General features: G+C 33.6%; 1 protein-coding gene across 1 annotated transcript; it reads right to left on the bottom strand.

The window, feature by feature from the left end:
- Positions 1-397: 397 nt before the first annotated feature.
- Positions 398-20,288, bottom strand: tbl1x (transducin beta like 1 X-linked). Its single transcript, XM_026271060.1, has 15 exons — positions 19,961-20,288; positions 10,091-10,197; positions 9,864-10,009; positions 8,344-8,557; positions 8,103-8,226; positions 7,121-7,262; positions 6,654-6,717; positions 6,465-6,562; positions 5,491-5,551; positions 4,452-4,573; positions 4,298-4,372; positions 4,032-4,159; positions 2,897-3,062; positions 2,715-2,816; positions 398-1,008 (listed from the first exon to the last, which is right to left on the bottom strand). The coding sequence occupies exons 2-15, from the start codon at positions 10,146-10,148 to the stop codon at positions 982-984; spliced, it is 1,527 nt and encodes a 508-aa protein (XP_026126845.1). The 5' UTR covers positions 10,149-10,197; positions 19,961-20,288; the 3' UTR covers positions 398-981.
- Between the last annotated feature and the right edge of the window lie 1,367 nt (positions 20,289-21,655).

Raw genomic sequence — 21,655 nt, 5'->3', positions numbered from 1 at the left:
TTAGTAAATTATGGTGATGATATACAAATTTGTTTCCTCGTCGTAAAGCGCAGCTACGAATTAAGAATTCGTTCCCCTTTTAGTAAATCATGTCTAAGTCATACTACTTTTTTCCCTCAAAATAATAAAATCTAAATTAAGGAACGCATTCGTACAACATGACCAGGATTTATTAAAACAAGGGAACAAACGACTTATTCGTGTAAACGATTTTACTTAAATTCAGTAAAAATGAGCGAATGTACAATAAATCATGGAAACGATGAGTGAAAACTAAAATGAGGAAACAAATCTGGCCACGATAAGTATATTTTTTTGTCCGCAATGAACATATGTTTTCAGTAATTTGCGTGATGTGCACAAAATCAGAAAAAACAACAACACAAGAGGTATGAAAGACTTTGGGAAAAAGATTAGTTTATAAACATATAAACAGTTTATAAAATCTGCGTGTTACGATCTCAATTACATCTTTACATTCATTAAATGTACATCCAGTGGGGAGGTTTTACACCTGTATATTTAACATCTGAGAATCATACGATATTTCCCAAGTACTCGGCAGCGGACGTCTTCATTCCTCTTTAAAGAAACAATCAGAACTATTTATGGTTCTCCTACAAGGAAAAACTCGTCTTGATTTAAAGTTTGTTCTCTATTAAAAATGTTTTCTTATGGTCAGACTTCACTTATGAAGGGTCACATGGCCCAATCAATGTCAGTGGCGTCCAAAACACCCAATAAAACTTTTCAAATGAAGCGTCTCTAGCTCTTTGGCGTCCACTTCATCGGCCGAGTCGCTGCGCTGCTCATCACCATCTAGTGGACACTTCCTCTAATTTGGTTTTCAACATTTGGATCTGTTCCCGGTGAAGCTGCGGGTCCAGAAGAAACAGAAGAAAGGCGTTCAGTCACCACCAGCAGCCGCTGAGACGCGCTGAAGGCTTTAGCTGCACGATCCTGCATCCGGTTCACCGAGAGCTACTTCCGTAAATCAAGAACACAGACCTGGAGAAACAAGACGATGTTCAAACAGAGCTGTTATCACCAACTAAACCCGTTTAAGAGACTGTGCATTGAAATAAAGCTGGAAATTAACAGTTGGAAGTTATATTAGATGCAATATTAGATTAAAAGATGTAAACTAAAAAAATGCAACTGAATTCGTTTTTTTACTAATAGAAAAATAAATTCGATTAGATTCAACTTTGTTGATGTTGTGCAGAGTACAAGTACAGAGCTAATGAAATTCAGTTAGCATATAACCAGAAGTGCAACTAACAAAGTATATAAATAAAAATATATATGTATATACATTAAGGTTCATGACATATAGTGCAAGTTATGAAGCAGAAAGCCACAGAGACCAGCTAAATGTAAAATGACTGTAAATATAAGGTGCAAAAGGAAGTATAAACCGAAGTTGCATTATACAGTGAGGCATGTAAATAGCATGTTTATGACTAATTTATATATGAAAATATGCAAAATGTGCAAATAAATAAATAATTAAAATAAAACTGAATTTAAAAAACAAACAAGAAACTAAATAACCTTGAATAAACCCAAATATTAGATGAAAAATGTAACCTCATTATTTCAGTTAGTTAACCAAGGCAACATTTTACAAATTTTATTTAGTAAAAGTTAAAAGTTAAAGCTCTAAAATTACTACCTAGAAATAAATAAATAAAAACTAAAACTGAATGCAAAATATATGTGAAATAAAAATAAATTACATCTATATATAACCTAAAATATTTAAAATTAGTTGAAAAATTATATTTAAATGAAAATTCTAACTAAAAACTGAAATTAATAAGTTGAAGCACAAATTACTGAGTGGAAATAAATAAAATTAAAAGTAAAAAACTAAAAGTAAAATAAACCTAAATATTAAGTTGAAACACTACAATTGTTGAATAATACAATGAATTGACAATAAAACTGAAAACTAAAAACTAATTGTGAAATAAAAATTAAACAACGTAATACTGATAAAATTACGACAGCACATAGCAATTACTAAAAATTTAGCTTAAATTAAAATAAACACTGAAATATAAAAAACATTTAAAATAATAATAAAAACTACTGTAGTCTATAAAATAACACTAAACTACTAAATACCGTATTTTCCGGGATATAAGTCACACTTTTTTTTCATAGTTTGGCTGGTCCTGCGACTTCTAGTCAGGTGCGATTTAATTATCAAAATTAATTTGACATGAACCGAGAGAACTGAACCAGGATTTCACATTACCGTCTCCAGCCGCCAGAGGGCGCTCTATGCTGCTCAGTTCTCCTGTAGTCTACACTGAAGACAGAGCGCCCTCTCGCGGCTGTAGATGGTAATGTTTTCTCTTGGTTCTAAATAAATGCGACTTATAGTCCAGTGTGACTTATATATGTTTTTTTCCTGGTCATGACGTATTTTTGGACTGATGCGACTTATACTCAGGTGCGACTTATAGTTCGAAAAATACGGTGTAATAGATTTTAGGCAAAACAACAAGAAATCTACTCTAATTTCACATGATACTATCTTAATTTTAATTTACTGAACCTTTTACAACTAAAGCAAAACGTTTAGACAGAATCACACTCCTAAAAACCTTGAATCGGGTTTCAGACAAATATAACTTGAGCTTCCTCTGATCTATTTGTGAGATGGACGTTTGGGTCAAAGTGTTGAGACAGGAAGATGAACGCACCGATCCGTCAGACGCACTCGCTCCCACTTTATCTCCCACACTGTTCCAGCAGACCTCGAAGATCCCTCCTGTTCCTCTGTAGCTGTTCACCAGCGCGCCGCTCTGAACACACACACACACACACACATCATCATCATCATCTTCACCATCATCATCTTCATCACTGCTGCTGCTGCACTGACCAGCGTGTCCCAGATGTGAACACATTTGTCGAAGGAGCCACTGGCCAGGAACTTCCCGTCTGGACTGAAGGCCACGCTGTAGACCGGCTCCTGGTGTTTGGTGAGTGTGTGGATGCAAACGCCTCGATCCACATCCCATAATCTCACCGTCGAGTCGAAGGAAGCACTGAGGAACACAAAGCAGCGGGGCATCGTTAGTTAACGAGCATGTGACGAGATCACACGGATGCTTTAAAACTATCAAACACTCCGGACTTTTATCCATTTTGTTTGTTTTTTGGGACGGAGCTTTGTAAAGTCAGTTTACCTTATTTTTCGGACTATAAATCGCACCTGACTATAAGTTGCAGGACCAGCCAAACTATGAAAAAAAGTGTGACTTATAGTCCGGAAAATACAGTAGATCTGGGTTTTCTTAATATTTCAGATCCAACAGACCCCCAAATATGATCACACTCTCATGCCATCCTAAAATATAAAAAGGCATCAATTATTATAAATATACCTAGGTTATTATTTGGAAAATACTAATTTAAAAAAATATATATTTCCACTCACTACCGTGCAGTATAGTCAATGTATTTATTTATTTTTAAATTAAATATTTATTATATTTTTATTTATTTAAAGTTTATATAATCTCATGCATTATACGTTACATATTTAAGTTAATTAAAATTTATTTGAACCCTTTTTAATCTAACTTAATATATTTAATCTAATTTAGATTTTTACTTATTTTAATCCAATTGTTATTTATTAATTTATTTGTTTGAATCTAATTTATTTTAGTCTAATCTCTTAATTTATTTTAACCTAAAATGTATACATTTTTTATTAATTGATGTAATAACTTTATTTTAATCTAATTATAATACAATCAAATATATTGAGTGTTTTTTTAATATTTTTCAATTTGAATAATGTATTTACTTTTATTTCAATATTGGTTTAAATTTATTTTAAATCTAAATCTAATTTCTATTTGTATTGATTTATTTTAATGTAATTAATTGTAATCATTTTTAAATGTATATCTAAGTTAGTAATTTATTTATTTTATCAATTTATAATTTTCTAATGAATTTATTTTGATCAAATTTATTAGATCTATTAGCAGTCTTCGGGATGTTACCTGGCTAGCAGCATGTTAGCGTTGGGATTGCTGCTCCCGGTGCCGGTTGGGCTCCACTTGATGGTGTAGATCTCTTTATTGTGCGCTTCAAGATTGTGAACGCATGAATCCTGCTTCATACTCCAGATCTGCCGTGAGAGAAACACAAACTGATCATATTTACATGTACACGTCATCATGCATTTGCTATGAAACCATTTAACCCATCAGAGGAACCATTACAACTGAAAATAAGTCTTTAAAGAGCATTTGGACGTGATTCCCACCTTCAGCGTCATGTCGTCCGAGCAGGAGGCCAGCAGCATCCCAGACGGATCCCATTTAATGGCGTTGACTTCATTCTGCAGGCAAACAAACATGTTTATCTGCTGCTGGAGAACAGAAAACCCTGAAAGCCGTGAGCTAGTGTGCGCTGCTCACCGTGTGCCCTTGAAAGGTCTTGAGCGGACGCTCACTTCCCAGGCGGCACACATGGATGCACATGTCAGTGCTGCAGGAGGCGAAGGTGCTGTTGTTCTGCCAGTCCACGTCCAGTGCCGGAGCTGCGAGGGTTAATAATAGTCACACATCAATCAGATTCAACTAGCATTACATTCTCTTCAGTGTTTGATCTTTGTGAGTTAAATGAAGTGTTAAAGAGTAATTACATTGTTATTGTTGCATGCCTTCATTTAATTACCACGGTTTATTTTGTATTAAATCATAAATCCCAGAAAAATTAAAACAGACAATATAGAAGTTCTGAAAAAAAAAAAAAAAAAACACACTTCATAGGAAGTTTGTTTTTGTAAAAATGTTAATACATGTTTAAAAATGTGATACAGTTATATAAATTCAATTGATTAGATGTAATTGTTTTTTTTATAAATTGTAATACAATTACTAATATATTATTATGCCTATATTATTTGGAAAACAGTTCCAATTATTACATTTCTTTCTACTTTGTACTGTACAATTAGGCGTATTTAATTACATGTATTTAATGTTTATGTTAGTCTAATTTATTATATTTAAATTCAAATTAATAATAAATAATAAATTATTAATTTTGATCTACAATAAATAAATAAAAATATTAGATTTATTATTTAATATAAATACAAAAACAGAAACACAAAATTTGTAAATAAAACAAAAGAGCATTAAAATCAGCATTTTTTTTTAAATCTTATAATCACTTATTGATATATTGTATAAGTTAAACCATTTCAATTTATTAAACATGCTTTTTAATTACTAAAATTAAATGTAACCATTAAATCATAATAAAAGTTATGGAAAAAAAAATGAATTTGGAGGGAAAAATTACATCTGGGAAAAAATGAAAAGTAAATTTCAAAGTGATTTTATATGCGCGACACACGGCTTTATAAATCTGAAAACAAATATCAGATCTGACATTGGTGTATTTTCATGAATCATTTCTTTTATGAACTGCTGTAGGTTGTAAACTCACCTGAATGAAATGGAAACTGCTGCTTGGCTTCACCTGTCTGAGCGTCCCAAATGATTGTCGTCTGAAGCAGGATGAGAAACCAAAGAAATAAATGAACGATTACAGAAAAAAAAAAAGTCAAGTAATAATTCTCTCCCTCTGAATGCACTGCACAGCTCAAATCATTAAAACATGGATCTTGTAATGCACAGATCACGGGTTGGATTCCCTGCGACTGCATGAACTGATCAAATGTCCAACATGAATGCAATGCAAGTTTTTATTGATTTCAAAACTGATGCTCCAGAAGAAAATACCATGCATTAAGAGCCAGGGGGTGAAAACTTTTGGAATTTGAAGATCAGGGCAAATTTAACTTATTTAGTCTTCTTGGAAACATGTAACTAATTTTTGTAGCCTCTGAAGGGCAGTACTAAATTAAAAAAATATGATATTTAGGGAAAATATGAAAAAAGCACAGACCATAATTGGTTCAAAAGTTTTCACGCCCCGGCTCTTAATGCATGGTTTTATCTTCTGGAGCATCAGTGAAAGTTTGAACCTTATGTAATAGTTGTGTTTGAGTCTCTCAGTTATCTTCAGTGTGAAAATAAGCCTCTCAAAATCATACAGTTATTGTTGGAAAGGGTTCAAATACACAGAAATGCTGGAAAACCAAAGAATTTGTGGGAGCTGAAGGATTTTTCTGAAGAACTGCAGGAAGTTTAACTGTTCAGAAAATACTCATGAACAACTATCACTAAACAAAAAACATTCAGCTAACACAGTATTAAGAAACAAGGGGATGAAAACTTTTGAACGGGTCTTTTTTTCCTTTAGTGGGCTGTCTGTAAACATCTTTTATTTGACATATCTTACTCAGATCAGTACTAAATAAACAATAACATGCATTTTGTATGATCCCTCTTATTTTGGTAAAATAATAAATATTTAGCAGGGTGTGTAAACTTCTGACCTCAGCTGTAGATACTGACCTTATCGACTCCAGCGCTCAGGATGCTGTTGCCTTTCTTGTTCCACTTGAGTGCAAATATGGGTCCTTTGTGCTGTCCGAGTGTGCTGCTGAGATTACCTGGTTAACAGGTTAAAACAAGCTGGTTTAAATAAGACACGTACTCACAGAGTCTGATTAGCGCTCAGGGTTAAGAAATCACTCGACTTACCATCTTTCGTCCAAATTCTAGCAAATCCATCATAAGATCCAGTTGCTAATAGAGTGCCATCACTCTGAAAACAAAAAACATGGAGGAACATTATGAACTGTGATGTGAAAGCATGTCTTTCATTATATTTATATCCAGAGGAGAGTAAAATGAACAGAAACAAAACAGCATCATATATGGATTGTTTAACACCAAATACTTTTTTGAATTTGAAAATGGGGAAATGGGGAAAAACCGCCTTAAAATTTGAGACGTACATTTTTTTTTTTTTTTTACTTAATTTTAAGTGGCTTTCTTAACATGCAGCTCTTCTTGTGAGAAAATGTGTAGAAAAAAGGTTTTTGCATTTGAACGTGGATTTTAATTTTCAACTTGACGAATATTCGAAATTGGATTTTCTTTTTGAAGCCCTCCTGGTTTTAAATCATGTTTAGCGTCTTGCGGCTGAATGATTAGCGGTGACTCACGTTCCAGTCGAGCGAGGTCACGTCCTTGTTGCTGGGCACGTCCTGACCTCCCTCTCGGATGCAGTGTCGCAGGACCAGCTGAGTCGAGCCGCCGCTGCTGTTCTCAATCAGGTTCCATATGCGTGCCGTCGAGTCTCCAGAGCTGCCACAGGAGCAACACAAACAATACAATACTCTTTCTCAGGCAAGACACACGAGGATGTGTACATATAACTACCAGACTTCACAATACTTCCCCGGCTGATTGATTACTTTTCTGTATCACAAGTTATTTTCGTTTAACGTTCATTTTCAGATCTAATTAAATATGCATTCAGTTTTGCATAAACACACACAAATATACAGTACAATAAAAACACTTAAACTTGTATATTTGCCATTGAATACATATGTATTGATACTTTTTTATTATGAATTAAAAAAATTATTAGGATATTAAATAAATATCTAAATATCAACCGTAAATATGATGTAAATATATCAAAACTTAATTTTTGATTAGTAATATCCATTGCTAAGAACTTCATTTGAACAACTTTAAAGATGATTTTCTCAATATTTCCATTTTTTGCACCCTCAGATTCCTGATTTTCAAATATTGTCCGATCATAACAAACCTTACATCAACGGAAATATTATTTATTTATTCAGCGTTAAGATGATGCATTCATTTCAATAAAAAAAATAAAAAATAAAATATCGACCCTTATGTATGGTTTTGTGGTCACAAATCGAAGTAAATAAAATGTAATTAACAAAAAATAAATACATATTTTATAATTGTATAAATAAAATTAAATATAAAACCTTAATAAAACAATATAGTTAATAAAAATAAAATATAATAATTAATAAATATTTGAGCTCAATAATTTTTTTAAAGCATTTAAAGCAATGCTCCAGTTGAGAGCATTCCAAACTCATCCCAGCGTCAGAAACCCTTCAGCTTCGCCCCTTGAGGTCAGAGGTCAGAGGCACTCACCCAGAGGCTAAGAGGTCAGTGACGGGGTTCCAGGCGCAGATGAAGACCTCGGACTCGTGACCCCTCAACACTGTGGCGGGAATCTGCACCTCGCCGTCCACCTCCATCACTTCCACATGATTATCTGAGAGAGAAGCAGCTCAATATCACAGCACTGTTACAGATCCTACTGTTCACACACTTCTGACTCGGGACAATGCCTTTATTAAGAGAGACGCATCTGAGTCAGATAATGGCTTACGGAGCGCATGTGTGCCGTTCTCCTCTCCGTTGAGCGCTGTTTCTCCGTTGTTGTTGTTGTTGGTGTGGGACTGAGCGGTGCTGGAGCTGATGGCTTTCTGCTGCTCGGCCAGTTTGTCTCTGAACGCCTGCTGTCTGGTGTGAACCACGTCTGGCATCACGGCGTCGACGAGAGACAGAGACTCTATCGGCCGGCCGTCAAACACTGTGCCATCCTGAAACATCACAGACAACACCATCATCGGACACACGCCACACTGACACAAGACCAACATATCAACCAGACCATGGATCTACCACATTTACATTCCTTTCTGGTCATTTCAAGATCAAATAAAACATACAAATGCCAATTTCTCAGCATTTATACTTTAAATATTTGAGTGAAAATGCTCTATTTTACTCAAAATATAGAGTTCGGCATAACTAGAAAAATATATTTTCATAATAAATATTTCCATGACTTACTATAAAAATGTATTTTCATTATAAAAATTTCCACGACTTTAAAGTGTTATTAATTTATCACCATTTTATTAACCGTTTTAAATAATTGTATTAATTATAGTTTATTAAAAGTTTGTTTTGACATGTTTTAAAAATTAATTGATTGCTTCAATGCATTTAAGCCTTTTGATCAAACGTTTATTTTAAATTTTTTTATATCTATGTAAATCAGAAGTTCAGACCAGGATTACTATATTAAACAAACCATAAAAAAGTTACTTAAAATAAAAGGTTCATTAAACTAAACTAAAATATAAATAAAACAATAAATGTTTAATAACTTGAATTATTTCAGCTATTTCAACTATTTTTACATTAGAAAATAACAGAATTAATAATAATAATAATAATAAAATTCATTTTAATCTAATAACTTTTTAAATAATACATAAGTATTTAAATAATTAACAAATTATTTAATTAACAATTAACAAAATTTAAAATGAACAGATTTTGTTTTATATTAATACAACTATTATAGCATCGCAATGATACTATTAAAAACAACAAACAAACAAACGCTTGTTTATACACGCTTCATAATATTGCCATAATAGCAACATGGCTAATTTTTCTTCATGAACAGAGAAAATATTGTTTGAGAAAGTAAATATCTGAAGTGTCTTGACCGAGCCAGCAATAAAATCCTTATTGTTTATTAGTGAATATATTTAATTTAGTCCTGTCAAATGATTAATCGCTTCCAAGATAAAATATTTTGTTTACATAATAAACGCATGTGTACAAGTGTATATTTATTATGTATATATAAATACACACACATACAGTGTCATATATTTTAAAAACCTACATAAATGTGTGTGTGTATTTATATACGTAATAGCGCACACACATAATGTAAACAGAAACTTATATTTACGATGCGATTTATCATTTGCGCTTAAATATTACTGTTCAAAAACTACTGTTTTAAATGGTTTGAAAGCACTAATTTATTATTTACAGCAAGGTTAAGTTATTTGTGCACAGATGGAGAAGGACTTGACTGTTGACCTCGTTGATGCTGATCTCGGCCTCCACGTACTGAAGGCCCTTCTGCAGGATGGAGATGAGGGCAGCAGGAGGCACCAGAGCCCCGTTGATGTTCGACTGACTGATGTGGCTCTCCATGCCGAACGTGAACGCAGAGTGAGAGAAACCTGCAGAGCAGAGGCTTTCATCAACACACACTCGTGATCTGAGCCTGTCTCAGAGCCGGTTTACATCAGCTCCTGGCTTACCTGACTCCTGCAGGTATCTGTAGACCAGAAAGTTGACTTCATCGCTGGTAATGCTCATCTTCTCTCGCCCTCTGAGGATGAGCGACGCTGGAGCTCACGATCGGCCCTTGAGGGACACACAACACTCATTTAATATCTGACTTCTGGAGATCACATGCTGATCTGATTAGGAGACTGTAGAGGTCTGGCACCACAGCATTAAAGGAGAGAATGACAACAGCATTAATATTAACATGTTCGTTACTTGGGAAAAAATATATATATATGTTAACAGAATAATAATAATAAAAAAAAGAAGAATTATATATATATATATATATATATATATATTTTTTTTTTTTTTTTTTAGATTGGTATAAAAATGTAAATAACTAAGTGATAAATACAATTTTTTTTATCAATCTAATACAATTTACAAACAATAAATAAATAAAATAAAACCTTAACTAAAAGAAACATTTTACTGAAAAAAAACAGCCTAGTTTAACTTTAAGGCCATTTAAACTAGGCTATATTATAAAAACTATACTATATATAACTATTAAATTATTTTAATTTAGATTTATGCTTTATAATACGTTTATGAAGTACATAGTTCATTTCATGAATTTGACGTATAACTTGGACTAAAATAACTAGAAATAAAACTATTAAACTACAAAAACTAATAAAATTGAAAAAAATAAAAATAAACCCTATTTAATAAAATTAAAAACTAAATGTAAAAAAAAAAAAAAAACTAATGCAAAATATAAATACGTAATAATGCGTGCTCCTAAAATATCACTGTGTGACACGCATCATTAAACAAACAGGAAGACGGTCACGTGTGTGATCTACGAAGTCTAGCAAATCAGTTTCTAATTTCTATTTCTAGTGTCACCCCTGGTATAAAATAATAAATAATATCCTGTATACTTCAGCTGGACTCTTCAGGAGAGACGGAGTTCATTAACTGACAGGAATCAGCAGGTAAGAAATGAGTGTTAGCGCTCATACAGTCTCTGTATATAACACAAGAGCACACTTCTCAGGGCCCTGCTGAGGTAAAGCTAAAGCACTCATCAGATATCCCTCTCACAATCACACAGAGACCTGCTAATAAACCACAGGATCTGGGGAACTTACAGCACACTATCAGACACCCCATCATGGGAAACCATCAACAATAACATACAATAAAAAATATCCATATTTTATGGAAGATAAATCAAAATTGTGACCAGCAGATTCAGATTACAGGGAATAACCCACAGCTCCAGGAAACACTACAGTAAATAAACCTATGGACTAGACATGTTTTCGGTAATGCCATATATCACAGTAATGAATATGCACGATATTGTAATCGTGGGCACTCCTAAATACCATGAATAATTATATATTACAAATTATTCAGAATTTGGAATGAATTATAAGAATACTAATCCCATCAACTGGTCGCAACACACAACATCGCTGTATGCTGTGAAACACGCGTGTGCGCTCTGATGTAAACAATCACGCATGAGAAGCACATGAGGAACACGAGAGAGAAGCGCTGAATGAAAGCACATTCACTCTCTGACAGCAGATGGCGCTAAACTGCAGAGAATGCAGCCATTACACTGGAAACCCCATAAATACAGCAGCCGCACTACTTTATATAACATATCTAAATAGATTGAAACAGCCATTCAGATTTGTGGACTACAACATGCCCTAGATTTATTTTGAAAGTGTTTTGATTCTTTATTGTTCATTCACATTAGTTAACATTAGTGAATTCATTAGTTAAACTACTAATGAAACATTCTTCTGAACATTCGTTGATCTTAGGCATTACATTTAATAACACATTGTTAAAAACAAATGTAATATTTAATGAGCTTAACATGAACTAAGACTTATTTTTTAGCAAAGATTAATAACTTCTGTAGCAAATGTAGCTTTTGCCCATTTAATGGTTAACTAATGAGATCTTATTGTAAAGTGATAGCTATGGGTTCTTTATAGTTCTTTTGCACTTTAATCCGTGTAAAAAAATTTAACTTGCCATTAATCTAAGTGACATTGAAAATTTCTTTGGTTCCACAGTTATTGCTGATTTTTATTTTAAACTTTTTTTCTTCTTTATTATTTTACATGATTGTTTATGCCGTGCGATATCGGTATTATCGGTGTTGTCACACGTCGATTAACCGGTGGAAAAATGTCCTCACCATCACAACCCTAATCCACACACCGGCAGAACAAACCTCAATCGCTGTCTTCACATGACAATATTCAAAGCATAACTTAATATTCAATGCATTTGTTGCGAAACCAGTGACTTTAAAAATGTTTAATGTAAGAGGTAAAATACAATGAAAATCAAGTTAAAATAAATGATCACAAGGATGCGGAACAAGCCTTTTATCTTAAATAATAATACATTTTAATTATAATACTTTTTTTTACCTGGGGCCACAATATTATTGTAGCTTTAACTAATATATTTAATTAATTTCTATTTTTAGATTTTAATTTTAATTTAATTTCATGAATGTAGTTTCATTGAGTGTTTGTCATTTTTCTTTTCTTTTCCATTTTTATTTATTTATTTGCCTATACAGTTTTAAGATTTTTTTTTCAGTTCAAGTTATTTTATTAAATCAAGTTAAACTAAAAAAAAAAAGAGAAATGTTGCCTCAACAACTACCTGAAATTAAATCAGTTTTAAAAAAAAATTTTTTATATTTAATATTTTAGTTAACATTTATTTTATTTCAAGTAAAAAAATATATATATTTTATGGTTTTATTTTCAGTTAACTATAATAACCCTGCTACCAATCCAAGAGATTAAATAATAATTGATGTAGACCACAGAAGTAGTGAAACGGTTAACGTCAGCCGGTCTTAAAAAGGATATTAACAACAATCCTGTTGAATGAACACAAACTGGGTTAATATGTAAAGGAAGGATTGAATTGTCACAAGCGTGTAGCCAGAAGTAACCGCAGGAGTGATTAATGTGTGAAGCAGGAAGAGTGAGACGAGAGATGCACGCCAGGCTGCACAGCCTCATTTTCTCCTGGCTGGTCTCCTCAGGATCTGAACACAGCAGCCATTTTCTCCTGCGCGGCGTAAAAACACGCGGGTCGCAGTCATTTCCTGCGGTCGCATGAGACTAATGAACACGCAAAACTGAGACGATGCCATCTATGTGTGATGATTCACTTCTGCTGATGGTTCACCGGATTACTGCTTTTAAAACTGGACGAACCAAAATCTAATAAAGCAGAACTATTGCATTCAATAAAATAACGACTGTTTGTTATTGTCCTTCCAGAGCTGCTTTACAGCAGAACTGAATTGGTTTGCATCACTGAATCACTGTTTTCTTGTTTAAAGCTGCTCTGAATCAAATGTGGATTGAATAAAGCACTAAATAAATCAATGTGACTTGAATTAAAACCCTTTTAACTGCAGGAAACCATTGCAGGAGCCTCTCAAAATGTTTTGCTTTAATAAAATGTTGGCCAAAAAAGATATGATGATGCATCAATGCATATTAACAATTCTTTAGTTCATAAGAGTAATATACAACTAATATAGCTCATAAATGTCATGTATGGTTGTCAAGCAAAATAAATAAAATAAAAATAAAATACAATTTTGAAGTACAATGATATTTTTTTCTTTGAAAGATAAGCATGCAATCTATTTTTGTTACAGCGGTCACAATCATGAACTTTGCGTTCATGATTGAATGCCATACAAATAATTGCAATTAATTAATTTTAAACTTGGAATTGCATATGATTTAAAAAAAAACATGACTTACTGTTATACCCTAAAAATATTTATAAATATTTATAATAAATAATTTACCTATTAAATAAAAAATTACTCTTTTGAACATAATAATAATTAAAGCTGCAAGCAGCGATGAACGGGCCCTCGCACCCGGGCTCACAGCAATCGTGTGGCTTTAGTTAAAAGGTGAACGTTGAGAAATATGCATTTAATGTCCTAAATATAAGTTGAATATATCAAAGTATATCCCATATATGTGCCAATCTTCCTGTTGCCAGCAGGTGGCGCTATCATTATAATGGAATATTGGCCTTCAGATGTGTTCAGGCCAGGACTTTTATCAAACATGTGAAGTTTGGGGAAGATTGAACATTTTATGCTTGAGTTACAACAACTTCTCTTGCTGTGGCAAGACATCAAATTTTGTCATGGCGCCATGGAAACACCCTTTAACAAAAACTCAAGATCTCCAAAAGTTAACATTGCACAGGCCTTTAGATTAGACTGACCAAAAAATATATGTTAATCTCAAAAAAATTATAGGAGTAATTTGTCGCAGCCTAAAACATGTCACTTCCTGTTGCCAGCAGGTGGCGCTATTACTATAACTGAATATGGGCATGTTGATCTGTTAAGGGCAGAAGTCTTAACTAACATGTGAAGTTTGGCGCAGATTGGACATTGTATGTCTGAGTTACAGCAACTTCCTTTTCATCGCAATATATCAAAATTTGTCAGGCCGCCATGGACACGTCCTTTAACGAAACCTCAAGATCTTCGCAATTTAACAATGCAAAGGCCTTTAGATTACACTGACCAAGTTTGGTGAAGATCTGAATAAATCTCTAGGAGGAGTTAGTTAAAGTACAACCCCTGAAAATGGCAAAAACAACACCAATTTTGCAGAGAAAATTCTAAATAACTGACTTCCTGTTGGGATTCGGATTTCGTACCAAGAGACTTTTTTGTAGGTATTGGTGTGTTACATGTGTGTACTGATTTTTGTACATGTACGTGAAACATAGCTCGATGCACACTCCGTTGAAAGTGCATATGCACTCCGTTGAAAGTGTATAGGTGGCGCTATCGAGCCATTTTGCCACACCCAATGGAATATTTGCCTTCATATATGTTCAGGCCAGGACCCTTATCACACACGTGAAGTTTGGGGAAGATCGGACATTTTATGCCTGAGTTATAACATCTTTTATTCCCATGGCGAGACATCGAACTTCGTCACGGCGCCATGGACACGCCTTTTAACAAAAACTCAAGATCTTCACAACTAAACATCACACAGGTCTTTAGATTAGACTGATCACAAAAAAGACATTGATGTCATAAAATTTCTAGAAATAGTCTGTCACAGTGTAAAATATGTCACTTCCTGTTGCCAACAGGTGGCGCTATGACTATAACTGAATGTGGGCATGTAGATCTGTTCAGGTCAAGAGTCTTATCCAACATGTGAAGTTTGGGGCAGATTGGACATTGTATGTCTGAGTTACAGCAACTTCCTTTTTCATGGCGAAACATCGAAATTTGTCAGGCCGCCATGGACACGCTCTTTAACGAAACCTCAAGATCTTCGCAATTTAACATCGCAAAGTGCTTAAGATTACACTGACCAAGTTTGTTGTTGATCTGAATAAATCTCTAGGAGGAGTTCGTTAAAGTACAACCCTTGAAAATGGCAAAAACAACGCCAATTTTGCAGAGAAAATTCTAAATAACCGATTTCCTGTTGGGATTCGGATTTCGTGCCAAGAGACTTTTTTGTAGGTATTGCTGTGTTACATGTGTATACCGATTTTTTTACATGTACGTGAAACATAGCTCGAGGCGCACTCTGTTGAAAGTGTATAGGTGGCGCTATCGAGCCATTTTGCCACACCCGGTGGAATATTGGCCTTCAGATGTGTTCAGGCCAGGACTCTTATCACACATGTGAAGCTTGGGGAAGATCGGACATCTTATGCCTGAGTTATAACATCTTTTATTCGCATGGCGAGACATCGAACTTCGTCGCGGCGCCATGAACAAGCCTTTTAACGAAAACTCAAGATCTTCACAACTGAACATCGCACAGGCCTTTAGATTAGACTGACCACAAAAAAGACATTGATGTCATAAAATTTCTAGGAGTAGTTCGTCGCAGCGTAAAATATGTCACTTCCTGTTGCCAATAGGTGGCGCTATGACTATAACTGAATATGGGCATGTCAATCTGTTCAGGTTCGGAGTCTCATCAAACATGTGAAGTTTGGGGCAGATTGGTCATTGTATGTGTGAGTTATAGCAACTTCATTTTTCATGGCGAATTATCGAAATTCGCCAGGCCGCCACAGACACGCCCTTCAACGAAAAGTCAGGATCTTCGCAATTTAACATCGCAAAGGCCTTTAGATTAGGCATACCAAATTTGCTGTTGATTTGAAGAACTCTCTAGGAGGAGTTCGTTAAAATACAACACATGGAAATGACCAAAATTACACAAAATATGCTCATAATATTAAAAATAACCGACTTCCTGTTGGGTTTAGAATTTCGCTCCAAGAGTCTTTTTTGTAGGTATTGGTGTGTTACATATGTGTGCCAATTTTCGTGCATGTACGTGAAACATAGCTGGAAGGCTGTTGATTTTCTTGGTATAGGTGGCGCTGTCGAGCCATTTTGCCACACCCTCTTCTGAATCCTATATCAGACGAAAATTTTCACCAGGTTTGATGAGTGTGCAAAGTTTCATGACTTTTTGAGCATGTTAAAGCCCTCAAAAATGCGATTCATTCGGGAGAAGAAGAAGAAGAAGAAGAATAATAATAATAAAAAACAAAGCAGATACAAGAGGGTCCTCGCACCTCGGTGCTCGGGCCCTAAATAGTGATTCTTGTTTTTTTATGCACACTTTACAAGTGCAAATTTAGGTGCTTAAATTTCCCTTATTTTGGGTATTACAGTACAAGCAAAAATAAGTCTCTTCTGCTCACAGGGGCTGTATTTATAAAAAATATATATATTTTATCATTTAAATCAGCTGTTTTCTGTGTGAATCTGTGTTGAAAGTGTAATTTATTTGTGATGCACAGCTGTATTTTCAGCATCATTCCTCCAGTCTTCAGTGTCACATGATCTTCAGAAATCATGAAAATATGATTTACTGCTCAAGAAAGATCATCAATGTTGAAAACAGTTGTGCTGCACAATATTTTTTGTGGAAAACGTGATGCATTTTATTTTTCAGGATTCACAGATGCATAGAAAAATCAAAATAACAGCATTTATTTAAATATAGATATCTTTTGTAACATTATAAATGTCTTCACTGCAACTTATAAGTAATTTAAGGTGTTATTGCTGAATTAAAGTGTTTATTTATATTTTAAAAAATCATCAGTGCACCTGTTCACAGCAGTTAACATTTGAAGTGGATTAAAAAAAAAAAAGTCAAAGTGAAGAATGGATTTAGGTTTTGACTGTATATCACCAGCACAGCGATCACATCAATAGATCACACAGACACAGAACAGCACAATTATTGCATCTTCATGAGTTTGATCAGAAATGAGGCAAGTCTCAGTCTCAGAAGTAGGTCATCTCTCTCTTTCAGACGGATCTGGATTAGCAGTGAACAGCGAAGGCTTTGCTCGAATCCTGGAGAAAACTCTCTCTCTTCAATCCTATTACCCATTAACTCAGTTGACTCGTAATGATTTACAACTCTGCAGATCTGAAGCTATTTATAAGAGTGAGAGAAGCTGTAGCGTGGGAGTGGATGTGCTTTCTGTATGAGGATGAATGGAGATCAGACATTAGGATCAGAACGATTCCTTCATTAATGATTCCTGAGGTGGACACTATTAGCTTAGCTATTTACTTGTAACAATATTGGAATCTTACTCTCTCAGCACATTTTGTGTTTATATTTTTATTTTCTCCAATTCTGATTTTTCCAGTTTTCGTTTTTTTTATTTATTTACCATTTTTAAAGGGTTTAATTAAATTATAGTAATAAAAAAAGCATGTCTAATTAATTGAAATCATACAATTTAGAAACTATTTAATACAATTTTAAAAATTTAAATGTTTAGGTTCATAAAATTTCATAAAATAATATTTAATAATAATTTTTCAAAATTATGTTTCATTTTTTCCCAAAAAATTTAGTTTTAATGATTTAACTTAATATGAATAATCAAAAAGCATGTCTAATCAATTCAATTCATTAAACTTGTACAATTTAAACACCTTTTTAACAATTTACAATAAACGGCCCTATGAAATGTTTTATTTTTTAAAGCAATTCTATACATTATCCATTTTAATTTTTCTAGATTTATGGGTTTTAAAAAATACTTATTCTAATTAAAACTAATTACATCTAATTTTAAAAACGGAGCTAATTAAATGATGGCATAACTCATTAACAATTCATTTAATATTTAATATATAATTTTTTTTTAAAAGTTACAATTTCTTTTTTTTTTGGGGGAAACAAAATGCTGCGTTATTCTAAAAATTATTTTTTATTTCCAGATTCCACGATTGCGTCCACGTTTTGTGCACTGCAGAAATCATACGGCTCTACATAGGGCAGAACTGCATGTGTCTTTTGCAGACAATGCAATCCCATAATGCACTGCGATGAGCTCAGTCGAATAAAATGATGGATGAATACGGAGAAGTATTTAATCAGCCACTCAACTATCCAGATATTAGCATTAGTCAAAACTAGTCAAGACGAAAGAAGAATTATTATAAGAAAGAAGAATTATTATAATACATTTCTATTGTAATTCATCGTCTGGAAAACAGAAGTAGGTGCGGAATCAAATAAAATGAGTAAATGATAAAAAATAAAAAAAATCTATATTTTGAGTAAACTAACACTCTAAGTTCAGAGCAATTCAAGAACATATTTCACCCTGTAAAAAAAAATAAAATAAAAAAATAAAAATTACGAGGCAAAAAGAGAAACAATAATTTGCTTTAAAATACAAACTAAGCCATTTTTACAGAAAAAAAGACTAAAATTGTCAGGTAAATATTTCCAGGGTTTCCGTTTTCAATTTCATTTTGTCATTAGTTTCATGACAAATTCTGAGCACAATTTCCCCCCACTAAAAAACATTTTAATTTCCTGATAGTAGACTATTAGTTGTTTAGAGTTAGTTTGTCTACAGTAGTCAACATTTGAAGTGGATCAGAAGTTCATCAAAGTTGTCATTAGAAAAGAACAGGGTTTTGTTTTGGTTTTAAGCAGAGGTGTAAAAAGGACTCAAAAATTATAGTCAAGTAAAAGTACAGATACTCAGCGAAAATTATCAATTAGAAATCAAAGTATCCCGCCAAAAAATACTTAAGTGAAAAAGTACTTTAAACTGTACTCAAGTAGAAAAAATGTATGTATGTATGTATGTATGTATATGTGTGTGTTATTTATAAGTGTGCATTAATATTATTCAGTTCATCAAATTTGGAAAAGTATGTTAGTATGCAAAACAAACTAACCATGTTAAATCAATATACAGTATAGTGTGTGTGTTATTTATAAGTGTGCATGAATATTATTCAGTTCATCAAATTTGGAAATGTTAGCATGCAAAACAAACTAATCCTGTTAAATCAGTATACAGTATAGAGATTATGACTATACTACAGTTAATCAACTTTTAACATTTTTTGTGTACTTTCTTTATTTGAGAACACGACTCAAAAGACGACTAAGCGTCTGTTTTAGTGAATGTGTATTTCTTAGTAAAGTGACAGAAGTTGTGTGAGAAGTGAACTATCTAGTGTACACTAGTGAGGGCGGGTCGCCCCTCCCCCACCTAAGCACGCGCCGCTCGAGCTAACGGCTTCTTTAAACGTGTTTTATAACTAAAACAAGCAGAAACGAGCACTATCGAGGGTAGATCAGTGAATAACACTCTCTGATGGGCTTAACTAACACAAAACACCGCGGAAATAAGACTTTAGCGGCGTTAAAAAGTTCATTCAAACACGAGTTTCTCCACACAAAGATTTCCAAACACTTCAGGAGAATAATCCACACGGGAAAAGTTTACAAGAGCGAGATATCGCTTCTTCTTACCGTCAAGAATCAAACGGCCGCTTCTCTTTCACTTGCACCGGGAAAATATCCTCCAACTTCAGTGTGCGAACCGCGACTCTGCGCCCATCCTCGGTCGGATTTCCCCTCAGCGCTCGGCTCTTTATCGGCAGTAGTCCGGCAAAAGATCGACGAGAAACAACAAGCGAGGTTTCATCTGCCACAGTTAACGTTTAAGTGTGAGACCTGTGTGTTTTTAGTCAAGTTTCCTGTGTTTCTCACAGAAATGGAGCGTCGGAAGACAGCAGCAGCGCGCACGCACTTACTATAGCAGAGAGACGGGCGTGTTCTCAAAACTAGTGCGCGCCCTAACTAGGCTACTAGCATACTACTCTTACTACTCCTGGAGTATGTTATACTAGTACACACATTAAATAGCAAAACATTTTAGTGAAAATTATATTAAAAATTGAAAATGTATACATTTTAATCTTAGACGAGAGCATTTTAAACACAATTATGTTTATATATATTTATTTTAAATGTGTAAATAGTAAGATTTTTCAAAAATTGTATAAAAAATGTAATTATTACTTTTTTATATTGCATATTTAAAAATTACATATTTTTATTTTATATGAATAAGTATTTTTAAGCACTATTAAATGAAAATTGAAAAGCAAACTGTACATTTGAAATAGTATGGCTTTTTGTAAAAAAAAAAAGTAAATTAAAATTATTAATAATATCTTAAATATTTTAAATATATATATATAAATATATATATATATATATTACTCCACAAAGTAAATAATTTTTTTTCACCTGTTTTATTCCACAGCTGGAGAAAATAATGCATCTGACAATTTTGTAAACTACCATCACACAAGTTTATACATGTATAATCCATGCACAAATTGAAAAATAATTAAAAGAAGTCATAAAATATACAGTTTTATTACTATAAAGTGATTTAGCAATTTTGAACCAAATCAAAATGGAGTTTTTCCTCACTGTTTTGTCTTTTGAATAAAGACTACTCCATGCTGTCTATGAAGGGTGTTCTCTTGGTATTGGAACACTACCGTAGAGAATGGGGGGAGGGGAGAGTTTTGCACTTTGTGACCCACAATGGAAAAATGAGCAGCTGACCTTAAACCTGCTTATTCAATAGCACGAAATCGGAACACGTCCACTGTGAAATAACACAGTCATCGCCATTTTGTGCCACTGGCTTATTAATACCTTCTAGCAGATATGTGTACAGTAACAGAAGCATGCTCAGGTTTTTGGAAAGCAATTTATAGTAGGTTCTTTTCATGTTTGGTTATTGCTAGCAACCTTAAACTAACCTTCTCATGCCATTTGAGGGAGGTTTTTTTGCACTGTTAGTTAATGATTCGCTTGCTTGTTTAGGAGTCAGTTACTGTTATTCCAAGAGTATCCTTTTTGCATTAAATATTTTGTAACAGGAACATTGCCAAGTTTTTTTTGCGTGACAGCCAACTGCAAAGCATGCACACCGTTACGCAACATTATATTCTATTCAGTGACACATGCACAACCAATCAGATCACATTTGATATTTAATACACGGTTATATAATTTAGCTACATTTTTGAGTCACCAGATTTCATGGTGGGCGGAGCTTATAAGTGCAACATCTTAGACATCGAAACCATGTGACCAATAAATGCAGTCATAAAGCCCCGATATATACGTGATTTATCGCTTGTT

Source organism: Carassius auratus, chromosome 9 (genome assembly GCF_003368295.1).
Source record: "Carassius auratus strain Wakin chromosome 9, ASM336829v1, whole genome shotgun sequence".
Taxonomy (NCBI): Eukaryota; Metazoa; Chordata; class Actinopteri; order Cypriniformes; family Cyprinidae; genus Carassius; species Carassius auratus.
The sequence above is the reverse complement of the archived record's forward strand: the minus strand, read 5'-3'. Positions and strand labels throughout refer to the sequence as shown.

Bases quoted from the DNA above. Each gene is read 5' to 3' on its own strand.
- tbl1x (XM_026271060.1), bottom strand. From the start codon at position 10,148: ATGAGCATTACCAGCGATGAAGTCAACTTTCTGGTCTACAGATACCTG. The intron at 4,373-4,451 runs GTGAGCAGCGCA...GTTTGCCTGCAG, and splicing joins AGACCTTTCAAGGGCACACG to AATGAAGTCAACGCCATTAA. The intron at 4,160-4,297 runs GTGGGAATCACG...CTCTCACGGCAG, and splicing joins CGGACGACATGACGCTGAAG to ATCTGGAGTATGAAGCAGGA.